The sequence below is a fragment of the Heterodontus francisci genome, chromosome 11 (assembly GCF_036365525.1).
Source record: "Heterodontus francisci isolate sHetFra1 chromosome 11, sHetFra1.hap1, whole genome shotgun sequence".
In the NCBI taxonomy this organism is placed as follows: domain Eukaryota; kingdom Metazoa; phylum Chordata; class Chondrichthyes; order Heterodontiformes; family Heterodontidae; genus Heterodontus; species Heterodontus francisci.
Window position 1 is genome coordinate 104,304,501 of NC_090381.1, and position 21,816 is coordinate 104,326,316.

General features: G+C 46.9%; 1 protein-coding gene and 1 long non-coding RNA gene across 2 annotated transcripts in view; one reads left to right on the forward strand and one right to left on the reverse strand.

Annotated features, from left to right (window-relative positions):
• The window catches only part of LOC137375441 (arylacetamide deacetylase-like), an 86,525-nt gene extending 70,193 nt beyond the window's left edge, over positions 1-16,332 (forward strand). Inside the window, exons 4-5 of the mRNA XM_068042672.1 lie at positions 9,444-9,615; positions 14,662-16,332. Of these exons, the coding sequence (XP_067898773.1) occupies positions 9,444-9,615; positions 14,662-15,270 (781 nt within the window). The 3' untranslated portion in view covers positions 15,271-16,332. The remainder of the gene's footprint in view (positions 1-9,443; positions 9,616-14,661) is intronic.
• On the reverse strand, positions 4,956-20,458 carry LOC137375442 (uncharacterized). The gene is made up of 3 exons (XR_010975998.1): positions 20,169-20,458; positions 18,935-19,007; positions 4,956-5,824 (listed from the first exon to the last, which is right to left on the reverse strand). It is a non-coding gene; the product is annotated as an uncharacterized lncRNA (long non-coding RNA).
• Positions 20,459-21,816: the final 1,358 nt, after the last annotated feature.

Here is a 21,816-nt window from a genome sequence, read left to right on the forward strand (position 1 = left end):
TTGATGAGTGGTGATTTGCTGCAACATGTATTGCTCAACATACATCCTCCCTATTATTGTACAACCTCAGTGGGTACCTCATGTTTTCCTCAGTACCTGACTTACTATCTGAACCCATGGGCTAAATTTTATTCTCGCGATGGGGGTCCTGGCGGTGGGTCAGAAGGTGGGAGGAGACCCCGCCTCGGCCCTCCGGCCGTCCCCCATTGCAATTCCATGGCGGGCAGGCAATTAACTGCCCACCTTCGGGGATGGCGTCCATTTAAGGGATGAGCTTCCGCCTCCCAGATCTTCTGGTTATTCAGAAGGCTGGCAGCTCTGCAGTACTGGCAGTGCCCCTGGATGAAGTGGCCACTGCCAGTATTGCAGGGGGTCCTGCAGTACCGAAGAGAGAGACCTAGGGAGAGGTAAGTGGGGTCAGGATCGTTGGAGCCATTCAGGCAGGCCCCGGTGATGGGTGGGAGGGGTATGGGATTCATGAATGTGGCGGGTGGTCTTCCCGGGCGAATGGTAATCGCTGCCGGGGATGGGGGGGCCTCTCTGGCGAACTTGGATTACCTCCAAAGGAGGGACCCCCCCCTCAACCAATCTAGCTAGGAGACCACCAGCTTTTACCTGGCAGCGCCTCCCCTTGGCGGTGGGCCCCGCCACCTTCAATTAAATTCAAGTGGAGGCAGGAAGAGGCCCTCAAGTGGGCATTAGTTGGCCACTTAAGGGCCTCAATTGGCCTGGGGCAGGAGGGCCGTCCTCCACTTTCCCCGCTCCAGACTAAATTGGAAGTAATTGGGAAGTCGACGGGCACTCCACCCTCCTGCCTTCCCACGCAAGTTTATAGAATAATAGAAAACTTAAGGCACAGAAAGAGGCCACTTGGCCCATCGTGTCTGTGTCGGCTGAAAAACAATCCACCTATTCTAATCCCACCTTCCAACATTTGGTCCGCAGCCCTGCAGCTTACGGCATTTGAGGTGCATATCCACACTCCTGTTGAATGAGTTGAGGGTCTCTGCCTCAACCACCCTTTCAGGCAGTGGGTTCCAGACCCTCACCACCATCTGGACGAAAAAGTTTTTTCTCATCTTTATTTTTTCTACCAATCACTTTAAATCTATGCCCCCTCATCACTGACCTCTCTGCTAAGGTGAATAGACCCTTCTCCTCCACTCTATCCACCCCTCAAAATTTTGTACATTTCAATCAGATCTCTCCTTAGCCTTCTCTGTTCCAAGGAGAACAACCTCAGCCTATCCAATCTTTCCTCATAGCTGCATTTTTCCAGTCCTGACAACATCTTTGTAAACTCCTCGTACCCTCTCTAGTCCAATTACATCCTTTCTGTAATGAAGTGGACCAGAACTGCACACAGTACTCAAGTTGTGGCCTAACCAATGAGTTATACAGCTCCAGCACAATCTCCCTGCTCTTATATTCTATACCTCGGCTAATAAAGTAAAGGATTTCATATGCCTCCTTAAGCACCTTATCAACCTGTTCTGCTACCTTCAGGGATCTGTGGACATTCACTCCAAGGTCCCTCACTTCCTCTACACTTCTTAGTATTTTCCCATTAATCGTGTATTCCTTTGCCTGGTTTGACCTCCCCATATGCATCACCTCACACTTCTCCAAGTTGAATTCCATTTGCCACTTTTTTGCCCACATGACCAGACCATTAATATCTTCCTGCAGCCGACAGCTATCCCTCTTGCTATCTACCACACGACCAATCTTTGTGTTGTCTGCAAACTTCTTGATCATGTCCCATACATTTATGTCCAAATCATTAATATATACCACAAAAAAAGGGGACCCAGTACTGAGCCCTGTGGAATGCCACTGGAAACAGCCCTCCGGTCGCTAAAACAGCCATCAACAATTACCCTTTGTTTCCTACCACTGAGCCAATTTTGTATCCACCTTGCTGCATTTCCCTGGATCCCATGGGATTTTATTTTTTTAACCAGTCTGCCATGTGGGACCTTGTCAAAAGCTTTGTTAAAATCCATGTAGACCATATCAACTGCACTACCCTCATTTATCTTCCTTGTTACTTCTTCAAAGAATTCGATCAAGTTGGTCAAACAAGATCTTCCTTAACAAATCCATGCTGACTATCCTTGATTAACCCGTGCCTTTCTAAGTGACAGTTTATCCTGTCTCTCAGAATAGATTTCAATAATTTGCCCACTACTGGGGCTAGACTGACTGGCCTGTAATTATTTGATCTATCCTTTGCTCCCTTTTTAAACAGAGGTACAATGTTGGCAGTTCTCCAATCCTCCAGCACCGCGCCTGTATCAGTGAGGATTGGAAAATGATGATCAGACCCTCTGCTATTTCCTCTCTTTGCTTCTTTTAACAGCCAGGTACATTTCATCTGGCCCTGGTGATATAGCAACTTTCAAGGACGCTAATTCCTCTCTCCCTATGTTAATTACATCCAATACTTCACACTCTTCCTCCTTAACTGCAATATCTGCATTGTCCTCCTCTTTTGTGAAGACAGATGCACAGTATTCATTCAAAACAATACCAATATCTTCTGCCCCTACACATGGATTACCTTTTTGGTTTTTTATGGGGCCTACTCTCTCCTTAGTTATCCTCTTACTTTTAATGTATTGAGAAAACATCTTTGGGTTCACCTTGCTTTTGCTTGCCAATATTCTTTCATGTCCTCTTTTTGCTTTCCTAATTTCCTTTTTGATTTCACCTCTCCACTTTCTATACTCCTTTCAGCTTTCTGTTGTAATGGGTTCTTGGTGTCGGACATAAGCTTTCCTCTTCTGCCTTATCTTATCCTGTAGGCTGCTTGAGATCCATGGGGCTCTAGATTTGGCCGTCTCACCCTTTTTCTTTGTGGGAACATGTTTAACCTGAACCCCTTGAATCTCCCCTTTGAATGCCTCCCACTGTTCTGACACTGATTTACCTTTTGTAGCTGTTTTCAGTGCACTTTTGCTAAATCACTCCTCAGTTTAGTAAAATTGGCCTTGCCCCAATTGAGAACTCTAACTCCTGTTCTATCTCCGTCCTTTTCCATAGTTATGTTAAAACTGACTGAATTATGGTCACTACTACCAAAATGCTCTCCCACTGCCACCCCTTCCACCTGCCCATCTTCATTTCGTAAAACTTAGTCTAAAACTGCACCCTATCTTGTTCGACCTGCTACATACTGGGCAAAAAAGTTCTCCTGAATGCATCTCAAGAATTCTGCTCCTTCAATTCCTTTAACACTAAAACTATCCCAGTTAATGTTGGGATATATGGGCCCCCCTGCCTCTGTTGTCATCCCGAGGGGGTCCATAAAATTCCGCCCGTGTGTCTGTTTCCCTACTGATAAATTTTGCACTGATCAAGCTGGGACGTGTTAGTGTGGGGAACTCATAACATTTGCGTATTTCAGACAGCATTCGGCACTCTGAGATCACGGTCAGGAATTTCCTTGGAGCTGCTCCATGCGTAAATGGGATTTCCACTGCACTTCCAGCTAGATTTGGGCAGGGGATTGGGAGCATACTCCCTCTGTTCTGCCAGTGATGTGCTTCAGAAACAGCCTCAGACAAGCACATCCTACTTCACTAGTGTGACAGTTCCCATTTCTCACACCAACCAACCTTGTCATCTCACTTGTATAATAAAAGACCGCAATTGTTGACAACGCGATCGGTAGGTGGCGCTGTTTTGGCACATGCGCAGATACAGCATGTGCCACGATAACGTCACAGCCTGCGACTGTTGCAGCTGCCAGGACTAAAGATGGCGCTGCTCAAAAAATCACAGAGATGAAACCTGACAAACACGTGGCAGAATACAATGGCCGGAGTGAGAGAGTGGAGCGGGCCGGGGAGAGCAGCGCGGGGGCCGGGGACAGCAGCGCGGGGGGCGGGGACAGCAGCGCGGGGGGCGGGGACAGCAGCGCGGGGGCTGTGGAGATCAGCGCAGGGGCCGGGGAGATCAGCGCGGGGGCCGGGGAGATCAGCGCGGGGGCCGGGGACAGCAGCGCGGGGGCCGGGGACAGCAGCGCGGGGGGCGGGGACAGCAGCGCGGGGGCTGTGGAGATCAGCGCAGGGGCCGGGGAGATCAGCGCGGGGGCCGGGGAGATCAGCGCGGGGGCCGGGGACAGCAGCGCGGGGGCCGGGGACAGCAGCGCGGGGAGACCAGCGGTAGCGGTGCCGGGGAGGGGGGGGAGAAAGAGGGAGAGGGAGGGGGGGAGAAAGAGGGAGAGGGAGGGGGGGAGAAAGAGGGAGAGGGAGGGGGGGAGAAAGAGGGAGGGGAGGAGAAAGAGGGAGAGAAAGAGGGAGGGGGGAGAAAGAGGGAGGGGAGAGGGGGAGAAAAAGGGAGGGGAGAGGGGGAGAAAGAGGGAGAGGTAAGGAAGGGGGAGGGGGGAGAAAGAGGGAGAGGGAGGGGGGAGAAAGAGGGAGAGGGAGGGGGGGAGAAATGGGGAGGGGGGGTGAAAGAGGGAGAGGGAGGGGTAAGGAAGGGGGGAGGGGGAGAGCTGGGGGGAGAGAGAGGAAGGGGAGAGAGTGGGGGGGGGGAGCAGCGGAACGGAAGGGGAATGCCTTTTTCTGTGTATGCGCCATAAACACAACAGCAAAAGACTTACCCGGCGACACCAAGCTTTTCGCACGCTCGCTCCCCGCGGCTCTCCACGGCCTCTCGCTTCCGGCCCTCTCCATTCAGCCGTTCCCTCCAGCTGCGGATGCCCAATCCAGTTGCTTTCTCCCCTACCCAGTTGCTTTCTCTACTTCTCCTCAGTACTTCAGGCATTGCAACTGTTTGGTCCCTGCATTTTGCATGCTCCCTCTCCCCACCCCTCCCCTCCCCGCACTCCCCACCCCTCCCCCTCTTCACCCACCCCTCCCTCTACCCCCCCACCATAGTTGAATATCTGAAGTGCAGTTGCAAAATCGGGGAAATAGCATGCAAAACAAAACCTCAACAATTCTGGGTTTAATTATTGAAAAGTTTTATTAAGTTCATTAAGTATCCGAGGAACTGCTGTGCATGGATACATGAGTGTTGTGTCCAGCATTCCCGTTAGACAGACAGGCCGAGTCTCTGCTATGCACAGCTAAAGAGATTGTTCCTGGAGAGCCTTGTGGTGAATAAAAGCTTGGCTCTCTATTCCACTACTGTATTGTCCATGTGAAGAAGGCAAAGTCACAAGAGTCTGAGCTCAGTCTATTCTTGGTGAATGTTCCCCAAGTGCATCCCAATGTGCATTCCCAATTCATCCATAAATACAATGTTCCTTTCCACATCGTGATGAGCTCCGCAGCATGATCCAGTTGCCTTCGTTGCTTGAATGCTGACCTTAAGTCTCAAGGATTGTTTTCTCGACGGCATGTTTTACATGAAAAGAAATAAAGCAAATCAGAGTCAGAGCTGCCTCCCTCCATCCACTGAAATTACTGTTGCGCACACCTTTTTAAGTTCTGCAGTGAAGGCACCAATTGATAACGTCGCCAATGAAGCACTTATTACCCACCTCAGATGCAGGAATCATCACATCCTTGCGTCCTCTCCCGCACTGCCTCCTTTGCTTGAATGCCGTCCTTAAGTGTCAAGGATGGTTTTCTCAAGGGCACGTTTTACATGAAAGAAAATAAGGAAAGAACATCAGTGTCAGAGCTTCCCTCCCTCCAATGGAATTACTGTTGAGCATGCTTTGTGTTCTGCGGTAAAGGCATGTACTGATAACACCGCCAATGAATCACTTAGTACCCACCTCAGCTGTAGGAGGCAGGATGATGTTATTGCCCCTATCTCGTGATGGTTCAATGCTGCTCTCAGGGAAAACATGAATGATGTGAGGGTGCTGGAAAAGAAGCACATTTGTTTTGGTCTATGAACATAAAGCTGGCCATTTAGCCCAGCAGTTCCCTGCCAGTGGTTATGTTACTCGTGCGTCTTTCCATCCATTCCCATTTAATCCTGCCTACTACTATCACCAGTTGTGTTCACAGCAAGAGCATTCACATTTCTGCTACCACTGGACACGGCATGCTTGTTTCTTTTAGTGCTCAGTCTCTTCTTGCTGAATGTTCCCCAAGTGCTTGACCCCTTTGGACGCCCTCTCTGCTTGACAGGCAGCAACTGGCAATTGCGGAGTCTCACAAGGCTCTGCATGGTTGTTTCAACGTCGGATGGGGAAACAGGTGGCTGTGTGTCCATGAGCACTGCCCTGATGGGTGTAGGAGCAGGTAACTATGTGCCCATGAGCACTGCCCCGATGGGTGTAGGAGCAGGTAACTGTGTGTCCATGTGCACTGCCCTGATGGGTGTAGGAGCAGGTGACTGTGTAACTGAGCAGCAAGGAGAGGGTACCGCAGGTAGGGGAAGTGGAGATTTGAACAGGCAGGCATATGTATGGTCCATCAGATCATTAGGCCAGGGGGTGAGACGCTCAGGATTTAGGGTTTGTGACACGTGACTGATGTCCAGCGCGCGGCCACCTCCATCCGAAGGTGCTTCCGGGCAATTGTTGGGCATAGTAAGTGGCTCCATCTCATCAGCCAGTCCTTGCTGCCAGCGGAGAGTCTGTTGCCGCAGCCAGTCCAGTCTCCTCATGAATGCTGCCGTTCCACTCTGCAGAACGGCCTGTTGTAGCTGGTACAATTGATCTGAAAGCAAGCGGTATTTTTCATTGTGGCTGAGGGGCCTTGGCTGTTCCTCTGTAATCACAATGGCAGCAGCCATGCCTGTCGTCGTCGTTGGTGTCTGAGATGCACGCCAGCGACAATTGGGGGCGAGCCTGTCCAAAGGCAGACCCAGATGCCTCTGCACAACAACAGCATGTTTGCAGGGCAACAAAGTCTGAATGGAGAAGATGCAGCTGCAGGTAGCCTGGCCATCATGTATCTGCAGTGTGTACTGTTTGGCGCCAGAAATCACAGTCACTGTGCCTTCATCCTGCTACATGCGGTGGCCCAGACAATGGAAATGTTTTCAGAGCAACTCACAACAGGGACTGGAGAACATGCGGTGGCCCAGACAATGGAAATGTTTTCAGAGCAACTCACAACAGGGACTGGAGAACATGCGGTGGCCCAGACAATGGAAATGTTTTCAGAGCAACTCACAACAGGGACTGGAGAACATGCGGTGGCCCAGACAATGGAAATGTTTTCAGAGCAACTCACAACAGGGACTGGAGAACATGCAGTGGCCCAGACAATGGAAATGTTTTCAGAGGACCTCACAACAGGGACTGGAGAACATGCGGTGGCCCAGACAATGGAAATGTTTTCAGAGCAACTTACAACAGGGACTGGAGAACATGCAGTGGCCCAGACAATGGAAATGTTTTCAGAGCAACTCACAACAGGGACTGGAGAACATGCGGTGGCCCAGACAATGGAAATGTTTTCAGAGCAACTCACAACAGGGACTGGAGAACATGTGGTGGCCCAGACAATGGAAATGTTTTCAGAGCAACTTACAAAGGCAGAGCAACTTACCTTGGACCAATCTCCTGTGTCAAATAAAAATGAAGCAAGTCTCCAAAACGAATAAATAATTCAGATAAAATGCCCGACGAAACCTCCCCTCCTTCCACTTTCAAAAAGTCGCGCCGAAGCTTTGACGCATGCGCAAAGGCCAAACAGGCGCGTCGGCGAGGAAGACGAAATAACGCGATGACGTCATCTGCGCATGCGCACAACCTTACCGGCAGGTCGGACCGCAGCGCATGCGCAGTGATGAGGAGACTGTGTGCGCATTCGCGTACCGTGTCGTCTGCGCATGCGCAAAGCGGTCCTGGTAAGCCAGACCGCAGCGCATGCGCAGGGGGATGAGACCGTCTGCGCATGTGCGCACCGCGGCGCATCCTGATGACGTTGTCCGATGAAGTAGCGTTGTCATGAATTACTTTGATAATAAAAACAGAAAGTGCCGGAAATGCTCTTACTGGCGGCATCTGTGGAGAGAGAAGCAGAGTTCATGTTTCAGGTCAGTGAACTTTCAGTCCGTGTCAGTTAATCTCTCCGGCTCTCTGTCCTATCAACACCTTCCCTTTTGTTCTCTTTTCCCCCACCCCCACTTTATTTGCTTAAAACCTATTACATTTCTAACCTTTGCCAGTTCTGATGAAAAGTCACTGACCTGAAATGTCAACTCTACTTCTCTCTCCACAGATGCTGCCAGACCTGCTGAGTATTTCCAGCATTTCTTGTTTTTATTTCAGATTTCCAGCATCCGCAGTATTTTGCTATTATTGTCATCTCACTTTATGCTTTATATCAATATTTCCCTCGGCTTTACCACATTGACAGGTATCATATTTATTTAACATGTAGTTTTTGTTATTACAAAGAATCTACAGGACAGAGATAGGTCATTCAACCCAACTGGTCTCTGCTAGTGTTTAGTCTCCGCCAACTTTAATTCATCAGTAATCCTTCTATTCCTTTCTCCCTCATGTACTTACCTAGCTTCCCCTTAAAGGCACCTATGCTCAATTACTACTTGTGGTAGGGAGTTCCACATTCTCACCACTCATTGGCTAAAGAAGTTTCTCCTGAATTCCTGGTTGGATTTATTGATGACCATCTATGGGCCATAGCTTTGGACTCCAACCCCCCCTGCATCCACCACAAGTGGAAGACATTTTCTTTACATCTACACTATCAAACCCCTTCAAAATTTTAAAGATGTCTATTGTATTACGTTTATTATTAAATCTTTACCATTTTTATTCAACAAACTAATTGATGAGTGTCAGTTGATCCTTCTTTCAATCTCTGGATGTACGAAGATCATGTGACTATCAACACTACATTATGGTCTTTAGCTCACTCCCTATATCTACTATTTTCTGTTAATCAGCCACACAGCCCCAAGCGAGTTCGGGTATCTATTGAATACACATTCTTTAATAATCAATTGACCTACAAAGCCAGTTTTGCATTGAGGTGGGAAGTTGAAAATCGACTGTAAGATTTCCATAAAACATTCTACTGGACACCACACAATACTTCAAATCGCTAGAATATGTCCTCATTTACAGTATTCAAATTGTGAATGCAAAAGTCCATCATCGTCAACAACAACAGCTTACATTTATATAGCTCCTGTAACATCATAAAACATCCCAAGGCACGTCACAGGAGTGCCATCAGTAACAAATTGACACTGAGACACATAAATAGATTTTACGACAGGCGACCTAAAGCATGGCCAAAGAAGTCAGTTTTAAGGAACGACTTATGGGAGGAGAGAGAGGTGGAGAGGTTTAGGGAGGGAATTCCAGAGTTTAGGGCTGAGGTGGCTGAATCCTGAATCCTTTGCGCCCAATTTGTTTTTTTAAATAGAAAGATGATGAAGTGCTCAAGTCCAAAGTGATATTCCCTAGAGAGCCAGCATGTAATATTTCCTGTCAATACTGTGCAGAGTTCTGATTGGCATCAGCTATGTCTTACACCCATTTTATTTTCCAGGTACCGTTTAGCACCGGAGCATCATTTCCCTGATCAGTTTAATGATGTTTACACTGTGGTGAAATACTTCCTACAGCGGGATGTGCTGGTACAATACTCAGTGGATCCAGACAGAGTAGCTGTGTCAGGAGACAGTGCTGGTGGGAATTTGGCTGCTGCAGTAGCCCAACAGGTACAGTTTCAAATACCACCAATGGCTTGTGACAATTCTCAACCCTGCATGTTTTTGATTTGCTTAACTTATAATATTTTTGAAATGACTGGTTCATCTAAAGGGACCATTTACTTATTCTCCCATGGCTCATGCCAAATTGGGGACTGCTCTTCTTAGCTTGGTGTCGATTCATATAGTACAAAAGGAGGCCATTCAGCCCATCGTGTTCTTCAAAAGAACTATCCAATTCGTCCCACTCCTCTGCCCCTCTCCCCAAGCCCTGTACATTTTTCCTGTTCAAGTCTATGTTTGATCTGGATCTCTGCAATTCAAATGCGTTGGGGAACAAAAGGGTGCTGCTCACCAGTGGTCCTGTTGGTTGCATTCCTGTGTTGATCTGCTGTCTCTGCTGGGCATTGTTTCAGTAATTAGGGGACAGGGTCTTAGTCTGTGCTGAATGAGACTCAAGGAACAGACTTTGGATTACTTTATATTTTTGTTGTACGAGGGAGAGGATGAAGCAACATGAAATTGGAAATGGTTGTCACTTGGGGACTTTAAGGCAATAGTACTGAATCCCATTTGCTATAAGGTTTTAACGAGGTTCTCGCAGTTTCTATCTTTCCTCTGTTCGTAACACAATATTGAAACCCTCCATTTAAAGTAATTGAGAGAATGGGGGCAACTTCAGATAAAGAATGAACACTGTTCAATAATATGAACATCACAAAGTATCCATGAAAGAATTGGTTTGTTTCCAGAGGTGGAGGAATATGGTAAATGTGCGTGTTGACCTTTGACAGGGAGCACCCTTATTGGGTCTGTTCACCTCCATATTATTCATAACAATTATTATATGCACAATATGATGCGAATGTTGTTAACTATAAGGAAAATAGGCATTGTCAGTCTTGTAATGAACACCATATAGATATCGAACAAAACTGCTGCCATTGGTATCACAAGTATTTTGTATCACATTCAGATTAATATGCATAACTACTTTTTTTCTCATCTCACAGTTTATGAGTTCAAGGGTATTTAAGCATGTTGTCCCTGCAGTTCCAAGAACCGGAAAGGGTGGAATGATCAATTGTTGCCCGTTAGAGGTTGAATATGGGCTTGACTCCAGTTACACCAGGTTTCTGCCCCATTTGCTCTCACCTTTTATATCCTAGTTGGAGGATCCATAGGCAGGTCTTCTGCCAGTGACCAACCCCACTCCACCCCCCCTCCCCCCCCCCCCACCCCGCACCTCCCAGTGTTAAGAGGGCTTGTCACAAGGCTCTTCCTGATTTACTCCGGCAATTGTGCCATTTACGTCTTTGAAAGGCCTCAGTGGAACTCATGCCAGTTGAGATCTGGCGAGAGTTATTTTTGAAATTTCTGAAGACTCCCAACCTTCACCAGCTTGAACTCGCTGCCACACAACTCTGCCCCTCCATTCTTCCTAAAGTCTTTTACAGTCCTCCTCACTGTTTACTAAACAGTGTCATCTTTGTGTCCACAGCTTTGTGTCATCAGCTAATTTCAAGATGGTTTTTCCAATAAATTTCGAAGTCATTTGTATAGATTAAGAACAAAAGTAGACCAAGCACTAACCCAGTTCCTGTTCAATCCAAACTGCTCCCATTTGGACAATAAGTAAACTTAACTCATATCAATGTTAAAGAGAAGCACAAAATGCTGGTAATAGTCAACAGGCCCATTAGCATCTGAAAGAGAAAGACTTGCATTTGTACAGTGCCCAAGCACACTTCCCAGAAATGTCCCAAAGAACATTCACACAGCCAATTACTTTGATCTGCAGTGACACTAACAAGGCATCCATTTTTCACATTAAAGGTCCCACAAACAACACTGAGACAAATGACCAATTAATCTGTCTTAGGCACAGTAGATTGTGGGAGTGTTTCTGGGCAAGGGAGCAGAAGAACCCAGCACTTCTTCAAATAGTGTCATGTAATGTCAATGTAATGAGACAGGGCCTCAATTTAACATCTCATTCATGTTTGACAAAGTAGAACTCCCTCAGTAGTTTGTCTGTTTAGATTATATGAGAAAGGTCTGGAGCGAGGCTTGTGTCTATATTCGCTTGATGACCAACTGAACCAAGCTTGATACACAGCTTGCCGCACAGAGAAAAGTGAGGTTAATGTTATGTCAGCTCTACGTGATGGGCTTATTGGATATTTGACATTTTCTGCTTTTATTTCAGATTTGTGCTTTTTCTTTTCAGCAAAGAAAATGATCATGTGTGATTAAGATTGCAAAGTATTGTTATACAAATATATCTGTCAATTAATAATGGACCTCAACCGTGTCCGACCCATTTCCCGCACCTCTACCCTCACCCCTTCCCCTCCCTCCCAAAACCGCAACAGGGTTCCCCTTGTCCTCACTTTCCACCCCACCAGCCTCCAGATCCAAAGGATCATCCTCCGCCACTTCCGCCACATCCAGCGTGATGCCACTACAAAACAAATCTTCCCCTCCCTTCCTCTGTCAGCATTCCCAAGGGATCATTCCCTCCACAACATCCTCGTCCACTCCTCCGTTATCCCCACCACCTCGTCCCCTTCCCAAGGCACCTTCCCCTGCAATTGCAGGAGGTGTAATACCTGCCCATTTACCTCCTTTCTCCTCACTATCCAAGGCCCCAAACATTCCTTTCAGGTGAAGCAAGGATTTATTTGTACTTCTTTCAATTTAGTATACTGTATTCACTGCTCACAATGTTGTCTCCTCGACATTGGGGAGACCAAATGCAGATTGGGTGACCGCTTTGCAGAACACCTCTGCTCATTCCCTTCTGGCAACTACCCTGCAATGTGGAAAATTGCCCAGGTATGTCCTGTACACAAAAAGCTGGACAAGTCCAACCAGGCCAATTACCGCCTCATCAGCCTACTCTCAATCATCAGTAAAGTGATCAAAGGTGTCATCAACAGTGCCATCAAGCGGCAGTTGCTTGGCAATAACCTGCTGAGTGACGCTCAGTTTGGGTTCCGCCAGGGCCACTCAGCTCCTGACCTCATTACAGCCTTGGTTCAAACATGGACCAAAGAGCTGAACTCAAGAGGTGAGGTGAGAGTGACTGCCCTTGACATCAAAAGCAGCATTTAATTGAGTATGGCATCAAGGAGCCCGAGCAAAACTGAAGTCAGTGGGAATCGGGGAAAACTCTCTGTTGGTTGAAGTCATACCAAGCGCAAAGGAAGATAGTTGTGGTTTTTGGAGGTCAATCATCTCAGCTCCAGGACATCACTGCAGGAGTTCCTAAGGATAGGCCCAACCATCTTCAGCTGCTTCATCAATGACCTTCCTTCAATCATAAGGTCAGAAGTGGGGATGTTTGCTGATGATTACACAATGTTCAGCACCATTCGCAACTCCTCAGCTACAGAAGCAGCCTGTGTAGAAATGCAGGAAGACTTGGACAATATCCAGGCTTGGGCTGATAAATGGCAAGTAACATTCGCACCACACAAGTGCCAGGCAATGACCATCTCCAACAAGAGAGAATCTAACCATCTCCCCTTGACATTCAATCGCATTACCATCGCTGAATCCCCCACTATCACCATGCTAGGGGCTACCATTGACCAGAAATTGAACTGGAGTACCCATATAAACACCGTGGCTACAAGAGCAGGTCAGAGGCTAGACTCCTGTGACAATTAACTCACCTCCTGACTCCCCAAAGCCTGTCCACCATCTACCAGGCACAAGTCAGGTGTGTGATGGAATACTCTCCACTTGCCTGGATGGGTGCAGCTCCAACAACACTCAAGAAGCTCGACACCATCCTGGACAAAGCAGCCCGCGTGATCGGCACCCCATCCACTAACATTCACTGCCTTCACCACCGACGCACAGTGGCAGCAGTATGTACCATCTACAAGATGCTCTGCAGCAACACACCAAGGCTGGTTAGACAGCACCTTCCAAACCCGTGACCTCTACCAACTAGAAGGACAAGGGCAGCAAATGCATGGGAACACCACCACCTGCAAGTTCCCCTCCAAGTCACACACCATCCTGATTTTGAACTACATCACCGTTCCTTCACTGTCACTGGGTCAAAATGCTGGAACTCCCTTCCTAACAGCACTGTGTGTATACCTACCTCACAATGACTGCAGCAGTTTAAGAAGGGAGCTCACCACCACCTTCTTAAGGGAAATTAGGGATGAGCAATAAATGCTCGCCTGGCCAGCGACACCCACATCCCATGAATGAATTTTAAAAAATTTCCGTAAGCATGACCCCGAGCTTCAAGTTGCTGGCCATTTCAACAGCAGCACACCCGCCCCCCCCCCCCCCACCCCCCCCCCCCCCATCCCCCCACCCCCTGCTCTCATGCTCACATCTCTGTCCTGGGGTTGCTTCAGTGTTCCAGTGTGCATCAACGCAAGCTCGAGGAACAGCATCTCATTTACCAATTAGGCACACTACAGCCTGCTGGACTGAACATTGAGTTCAATAATTTCAGAGCATGACGGCCCCCCCACCCTTTTTATGTTTAGTTATTTTTTATTTTTCTTCTTGTTACCTTTTTATTTTGTTATAGTTTTTTTTAAGCTTGTTTAGTTTGTTTCTACTGTGCCTACCCACTGTTCCAGTTTTTAAAAAAATTTTAATGTTTGTGCTTGGAGTGCTTTGTGCTTTCCAGTCAATTCACACCCTCTCTATACTAACGCTTTGTCTTTCAGCACACCATTAACATACCATTTGCCTTTGCTCCGTGACCTTCTGGTCAGCTATTCACTGTGACCTTGTCCTATCAACACCTCTTTTGTTATCTCTTGCCCCACCCCCTGCTTTACTTGCTTAAAACCTTTTGCATTTCTAATATTTGTCAGTTCTGATGAAGGGTCACTGACCTGAAATGTTAACTCTGCTTCTCTCTCCACAGTTGCTGCCAGACCTGCTGAGTATTTCCAGCATTTCTTGTTTTTATTTCAGATTTCCAGCATCTGCAGTATTTTGCTTTTATATCTGTCCATTAATACTTGTACATAGCAATTTTGAGTACTGATTAATGCAGGGAATGCCTTACAGATCCAGGAGGATCCAGAGGTTCAAGTTGAGATCAAGATTCAAGCATTAATCTACCCTGCACTTCAGACCATTGACTTTGAAACTCCTTCCTACCAGCAAAATGAGAACATGCCTATTCTACCTAAGACCTTAATGATCAGGTTTTGGAGTGAATATTTTAGCCGCGACAAGTCGCTACTGAAGAATATGATGACCAACAGCCACACCACCCTCGAATCAGGGGGCTTGAGTAACTTTGCAAACTGGAGTGTCCTCCTGCCGGAGAAATTCAGAAAGGAGTACAAGTACACCCTCCCGGATCGGGAGAACGTGGACTCCTCCGTGAGGGTTCCTGGGGTTTTTGACCCGAGGGCCGCTCCTCTCCTGGTGGGCGACGAGAAGCTCAAGGCACTGCCGCAGGCGTACATCGCAACCTGTGAGTATGACGTGCTGCGGGACGACGGGGCCATGTACGCCACGAGACTGAAGAAGGCGGGCGTCAAGGTCACGCACGAGCATTACGAGGACTCCTTTCACGGCGCCCTGATGTTCATTACGTGGCCGACGGATTTCGCCATTGGTCAGAAAATGATGAGCCATTATATTGACTGGCTGCGAAAGAATTTGTAAATAAACTTTAAACGTCCCACTGGCATTCTACTAAAACTCCCACGGCACTTCTGTACCTGTGAATTATTGGCAAGTGTTTTTTTAAATGTTCTTTCCACCCAATTATCATTGTATTTAACTGTAAACTTTACTGAAATTCGTTTGATTGGGGCTTGTTATCATTTGAAATGACAGATTTAAAGAATAATCACTGTGTGAGGAACAGGGAAGTTGTCATTACTTGGATCCTGCACAAGGACCTCGCCCATGCCTGGGAAAAGGAGCAGGCCATTCAGCCCCTCAAGCCCATTCTTCCATTCAGTTAGACCACCTACTTGCCCAATAAAAATCTATCAAACTCAGTTTTGAAATTTTCAATTGACCCCCAGCCACAGCAAATTTTTGGGGGACAGAGTTCCAGATTTCCACTACCCTTTGTGTGAAGAAGTGCTTCCTGACATCATCCCTGATCAGCCTGACTCTAATTTTAATGCTTGTTTTGGATTCCCCCACCAGAGGAAATAGTTTCTCCCCAACTACCCTAGCAAATCCTTGAAACAGCTAAAACACCTCGATTAGATCTTCTACACTGAAGGGATAGAAGCCTAGTCTATCAACCTGTCCACATAATTTAACCCTCGAAGCCCTGGTGTTATTCTGGTGTATCTCCACTGCACCCACTTCAAGGCCAATATATCCTTTCCAGAGTGCAGTGCCCAGAACTGATTCTGATGCCCAGACTTTGAGCAGATTTGCCTGCACATCAGGTGAGCTGCTAAATGTCGTTGTTTCAAAAATCTTATTGTCCTTTTGTCTGATCATTAAAACTAGTCAAATACCTCTGTATCCTCATCCTTTATGTTCACCTCTCATCCTCAAACCAACAATTACTGCCCCCTTCTATTATATATTGTCTGTCCTAGCACTATCACTGTGCTCTGGGTGTACCTGTAACATTATGGGATAATAATCAAGTGCCATGTTATGTATTAACCTTGTTCTCTGTTTTTGTGATGACTGTGAATAGCATGTAATGTAATGTGATCACTTGTCCTATTTGTATCACAACATAACAAATAAAGTTTTGAGTAAAAAATCCTTTCTTCATTTCAAATTCCCTGTGTATTGTTGTTATCCTGAGAATAATCAATTGTCTTGATTCTATGCTCTGAAATTCTTTCCCTAAACCCCTCTCAACTTCCCTCTCTTCCTTCAAGAAACCCACAGCTTTGACCAAGGTTTTGCTCACCTTACCTAACTTCTCTTTCTCCAATGAGATGTTTTGAACATTTTACTATGTTAAAGGCACAACATAAATGCAAGTTGTTAGTGATGGCCTTATCGCCATATAGCGAGAGTTGCATATTGTTTCCGATGTGCATAATTCGTTAAATGAATCATAGAATCATCGAACATTTACAGCACAGAAAGAGGCTACTACGCTCATCATGTCTGCACCGGCTGAAAAACGAGCCGCCCAGCCTAATCCCACTTTCCAGCATTTGGTCTGTAGCCCTGCAGGTTATGGCACTTGAGGTACACATCCAGACACCTTTTAAATGAGTTGAGGGTTTCTGCCGCTACTACCCTTGCAGACAGTGAGTTCCAGACACCTACCACCCTCTGGGTAAAAAAATGTTTCCTCATTTTCCCTCTAGTCTTTCTACCAATCACTTTAACCTCGCTACTAAGATAATTAAGACCCTTCCCATCCACTCAATCCAGACCCCTCACAATTTTGTACTTCTCAATCAAATCACCCCTCAGCCTTCTCTGTTCCAAGGAAAACAACCCCAGATTATCCAATCTGTCACGCAGGCCCCCGCCTGCCAACAAATGAGGCATATTAATTTTGTCATATGAACATTGATTTTAAACTTGCTGGGAAGAAGAGAAGGCCTGTTACAAGGGCTGCCAGACACTTAGCTGAAAAACATTTGCATACTAACAGACAGTGTTTGTGGAGACAAAAGGACCATTCCCTGACACATTCAAGCCACAATGGATTTTGATCACAAGACATTGAAAATGTAAGGAAGAGCCTTACAGAGACTACTAAAGTGATACAATCCACAAAAGCCAGGACTGGTTAAACCAGCTGGTCACATGGCTAACTGGCTGGTTCAGGGTTTTTTGAACTAGCCACAGAGTTTTTGAACTCAGAAAAGACTATTTGCTCCTGGAATGAGAAGATCTCTGCTGTCTGCTCCCATATCTCTCACATGCCTCTGGACCCACTGAGGACACATGAACTTCAAGATAGAAAAGTCTCCTACATCGAACAAGATTTAAGTAGAATACTGGGCCCCAACGAAAAGCAAAACCTACAATCAAGGACTTTACAGCGAGCTCAAAGAACAGTATTGCCTCAAACTTTTCCACTTTATTTCTTCTGCTCTTTTCTGTCTCTATCTGCACGTGTGTATTGCGTATGCATGCTATCGTGGGTGCAACGCATATTTGTAGGCGTTAACTGAATTGGAGTTTCAGTTCAATAAAGTTCAACATTTTCTCTTTAAACCTAAGAAAACCTGTTTGGCTAGTTCCTTTGCCTTACAATTGGAAGTTAGTGAACTAGGATTCACTAAGGGGAAGGTAAAAACATGGGGCGTGTTTAAAATTAAACCCTGTTACAGTAAGACCAGGTGATGGCTGAGAGGGAACCCTAGACCCCTTTCTCACCGGGTTATAACAAATCTTTCCTCATAGCTACATTTTTCCAATCCTAGCAACATCCTCATAAATCTCCTCTCTAGTGCAATTCCATCCTTTCTGTAATGAGGACTAGAACTGCACACAGTCCTCAGTTTATACAATTCCAGCATAACCTCCCTGCTCTTATACTGTAAACCTCGGCTAATAAAGGAAAGGATTGCATATGCTTTCTTAACCACCTTATGGACCTGTCCTGCTATCTTCAAGGATCTGTGGACATTCGCTCCAAAGTCACTCACTTCCTCCACACCTCTCAGTATTCTCCCATTAATTGTGTATTCCTTTGCCTGGTTGACCTCCCCAAATGTATTACAGCACACTTCTCCAAGTTGAATTTCATTTGCCATTTTTCTGCCCCCCACCCCCCGACCAGTCCATTGATATCTTCCTGCAGCTTACAGCTGCCCTCCCCGCTTCCAACCACATGGCCAATTTTTGTGTTGTCTGCAAACTTCATGATCATGCCCCGTACATTTACGTCCAAACCGTTAATATATACCATAAAAAGCAGGGGACCCAGTACTGAGCCCTGCGGAATGCCTCTGGAAACAGCCTTCCTGTTGCAAAAACACCCGTCAATCCTTTGTTTCCTGCCACTGACCCAATTTTGTATCCAGCTTGCTACATTTCCCTAGATCCCATGGCTTTTTTTTTTTAACCAGTTTGCTATGTGGGACCTTGTCAAAAGCCTTGCTAAAATCCATGGAGACCACATCAACCGCACTACCCTCATCAACCCTCTTTGGTACCTCCTCAAAAAATTCAATCAAGTTGGTCAGACACGATCATCCCTTAACAAATCCATGCTGACTGTCCTTGATTAAGTGACAGTTTATCCCATCTCTCAGAATTGATTCCAATAATCTGCTTACTACTGAGGTTAGACTGACTGGCCTGTCCAGTCTATCCCTCGCTTCCTTTTTAAACAAAGGTACAACATTAGCAATCCTCCAATCCTCTGGCACCACACCTGTATCCAGGAGGACTGGAAAATGATGGTCAAATGATCCTTTGAAGTCTGGTTAGATTTTCTCCATTTAGACCTGCAAAAAGAGACCAGTCCTGTTAGTACTTGAGTCCTGAACTGTGCAGTATTGCAAAAGGCTTCACAACCCTAGATAATCACATGGCGAATCCCTGGTCTGCTCTGAGGTAGCTCATTTCAGCCAGAACAGCAGTTGGTTGCTACCGTTGGCTGCACCTCTCCTGAGCCAGGAAGGGGAATACCTTCAGCATATATTCCAATGTCGATTGTTATCCACTGATTCCTGGAAAGTCAAAAGAAAGAAAGATTTGCATTTCTACAGCACTTTACACACCTCAGGACCTTCCACAGTGCTTTAAAGCCAGGGAAGTACTTATGATGTGTATTTGCTGCTGTAAGGTAGGAAATGCAAATTTCAAAGGCAATTACAATACAGGAATATGTTATCTAAAAGATGGCACCTCTGCCAATGGAATACTCCTTCGTTCTTGCACTGGGAGTGTCAGCCTAGATTTTGTACTCAAGTCTCTGGAGTGGAATTTTAAACCCAGGGCCTTCTGGCTCTGCGGCAAGAATGCTATCCACTGAGACGTGTCTCATACTTAAGGGATGGCAGTGGTGTAGTGGTAATGTCACTGGACTAGTAATCCAGGCTAACATGCTGGAGCTAGCAGTTTAAATCCCACCAAGGTAGTTAGTAAAATTTGAATTTAATTAATAAATCTGGAATTAAAAAACTAGGCTAGTGGTGATCATGAAGCCATCGTCAATTGTTGTAAAAACCCATCTGCTTCACTAATGTCCTTTAGGGAAGGAAATTTGCCATCCTTACCTGGTCTGGCCTACATGTGACTCCAGACCCACAACAGTGTGGTTGACTCTTAAATGTTCTCTGAAATGGCCTAACAAGCCATTCAGTTGAGATTGGGCAACAAATGCTAGCCTAGTCAGAAAAGCCCGCAAACAAATAGAAACAAAACACTGCACTATGTCAAGTGAGGAAAAGATTGGGCTCAGCAGTTACTCATTATTTAGGCTCTTGCACTGACAACGACCTTTTGCCTGAGGTACCAGTGAGTGTTTGGAAGCTACTCCAACATGACTTGCTGATTTGTTGACGTCCTACAGACATCACCTATTTCAACAGATTCTGCAAAAATTGTCTTTGAACTACAAAATGGAGTCCTGAACATAAAACAGATTCTTTAATAAAAATTACCTTTTATTCCTAACAGCGGTGCAGCAGATTGAATGCACAGAGAGGTGCTTGTAGGCCAGTGTGGCCTGTACACAGTTTGAGGAAGGGAGTAAAAACAGAAAGTGCTGGAAAAACACAACAAGTCCGGCAGCAGCTGTGAAGAGAGAAACGGAGTTAACGGCTGGAATTTAATGCGACCCAGTGGGGCAGCGGTCTGGGATGGCACTCCCACTCGGCGTCCGCCGCGATCGATGCTAGCTAATCAATTAGCGTCTCGTCGGCGCACTTTTGAATAGAAAAGGCGTGCGTTGGCAGGAAGGTCTGCATTGGTGGGGGCGGGGCAAGAGCCGGAAGAAGGTGCTGACAGCCATTTAAAAGGGCTCTCAGCACCTTTAGTGACTCTGAGAATGCTGCTTGCTTCTCAGAGTACAGTGGGAGGAGCAAGAGTGACATCGCTGACATATAGCAGGCTGAGGGGAACAGGAGCTGTCCTCTGACTCAAAGGGGAGACCCACCGGACCTTGTCTGAAACCAACTTGAGACCTTGGGGGACCAGAACCCACTTGCAGTAATGGCAGAGAGAACCAACCGGGTGGCCCCACCGTTCACTGATTCCATTTGGCTGAGGCAAGGCGGGAGGTCCTCTTCCCACCAGACAGAAGGAGGAGGCCTACCCAGATCACCAGGAAGGCTTGGATGGAAGTTGAGGAGGAGGTCAGCAGCTGTGGGGTTGTGAGGAGGACATGGATCAACGACCTTCACCTCCCTGCCAGGGTGAGTGGCATGTCTTAGTCCTCGTTACCTTTTACTCAGATGGGTGGGTATCCAGATGTTGATGCTGCAAAATAGAAGCCGTCCATCTGAGGTGAATGGCTGTAGCCCTGACGTGGGGCATATGCCAGGCAAATCTGATCCACACAAGGGTGCAGAAGTGCACCAACCTTCCACTTGAATAACAATAGTCCCAGAGGCAGCATGTAGCAAGACGGATGAGCGGGTGCTCCTTCAAGTCTGAAATGATTGTCATGGGAGAAGAAGGCCCAGAATGCCTGTGAGAGGGCATGGACCAGTGGCGGAGTGCCAATCATTGCCATTCTTACTGCTGTGGTGGAGGAGGCATTGCTACTGGCTGGTGAGAATGGAGGCCGGTCACAGTTGCTGATGGTGAGGCCGGAGCACCAGTCCAGGAGGGTGAGTTCCCGGAGTGTGGGGGCATGGGCGTCAAACAATGAAGGTTATTCATGTGTTCAAACTCACAGACATGTGGCCAGACTGCAGTCTATGACGTGCTTCAGTCCGGAGTGCCGCTCAGACTTGATCATTCTGTTTTCTACTGCAGGTGAGTCACAGCTGCTGCCAGGCGACATATCTGGGGGACATCCATTCACTTCTGAGGTGCAGGAGGGGACCTCAGAGGGTGCAGCGACACATCCTTTCCCCGCACCAAGCACCAGCTCAGATACAGTCACCTCGGCTGGGCTGGTTGCATCTTCAGATTCGTGGTCACAGCCTGGTGCCAGCACAAATGCCAGACCAAATGTCAGAGGCAGTATCGGCCAATGCCTCTGACACTCAGACTGTGGGAGGCCAGGCCAGTACTGAGCCCCATGCTAATGATGAACCTCTGAGGTCATCGATTTGTTGGTAGATGCTGCAGGTGCAGCTGCAG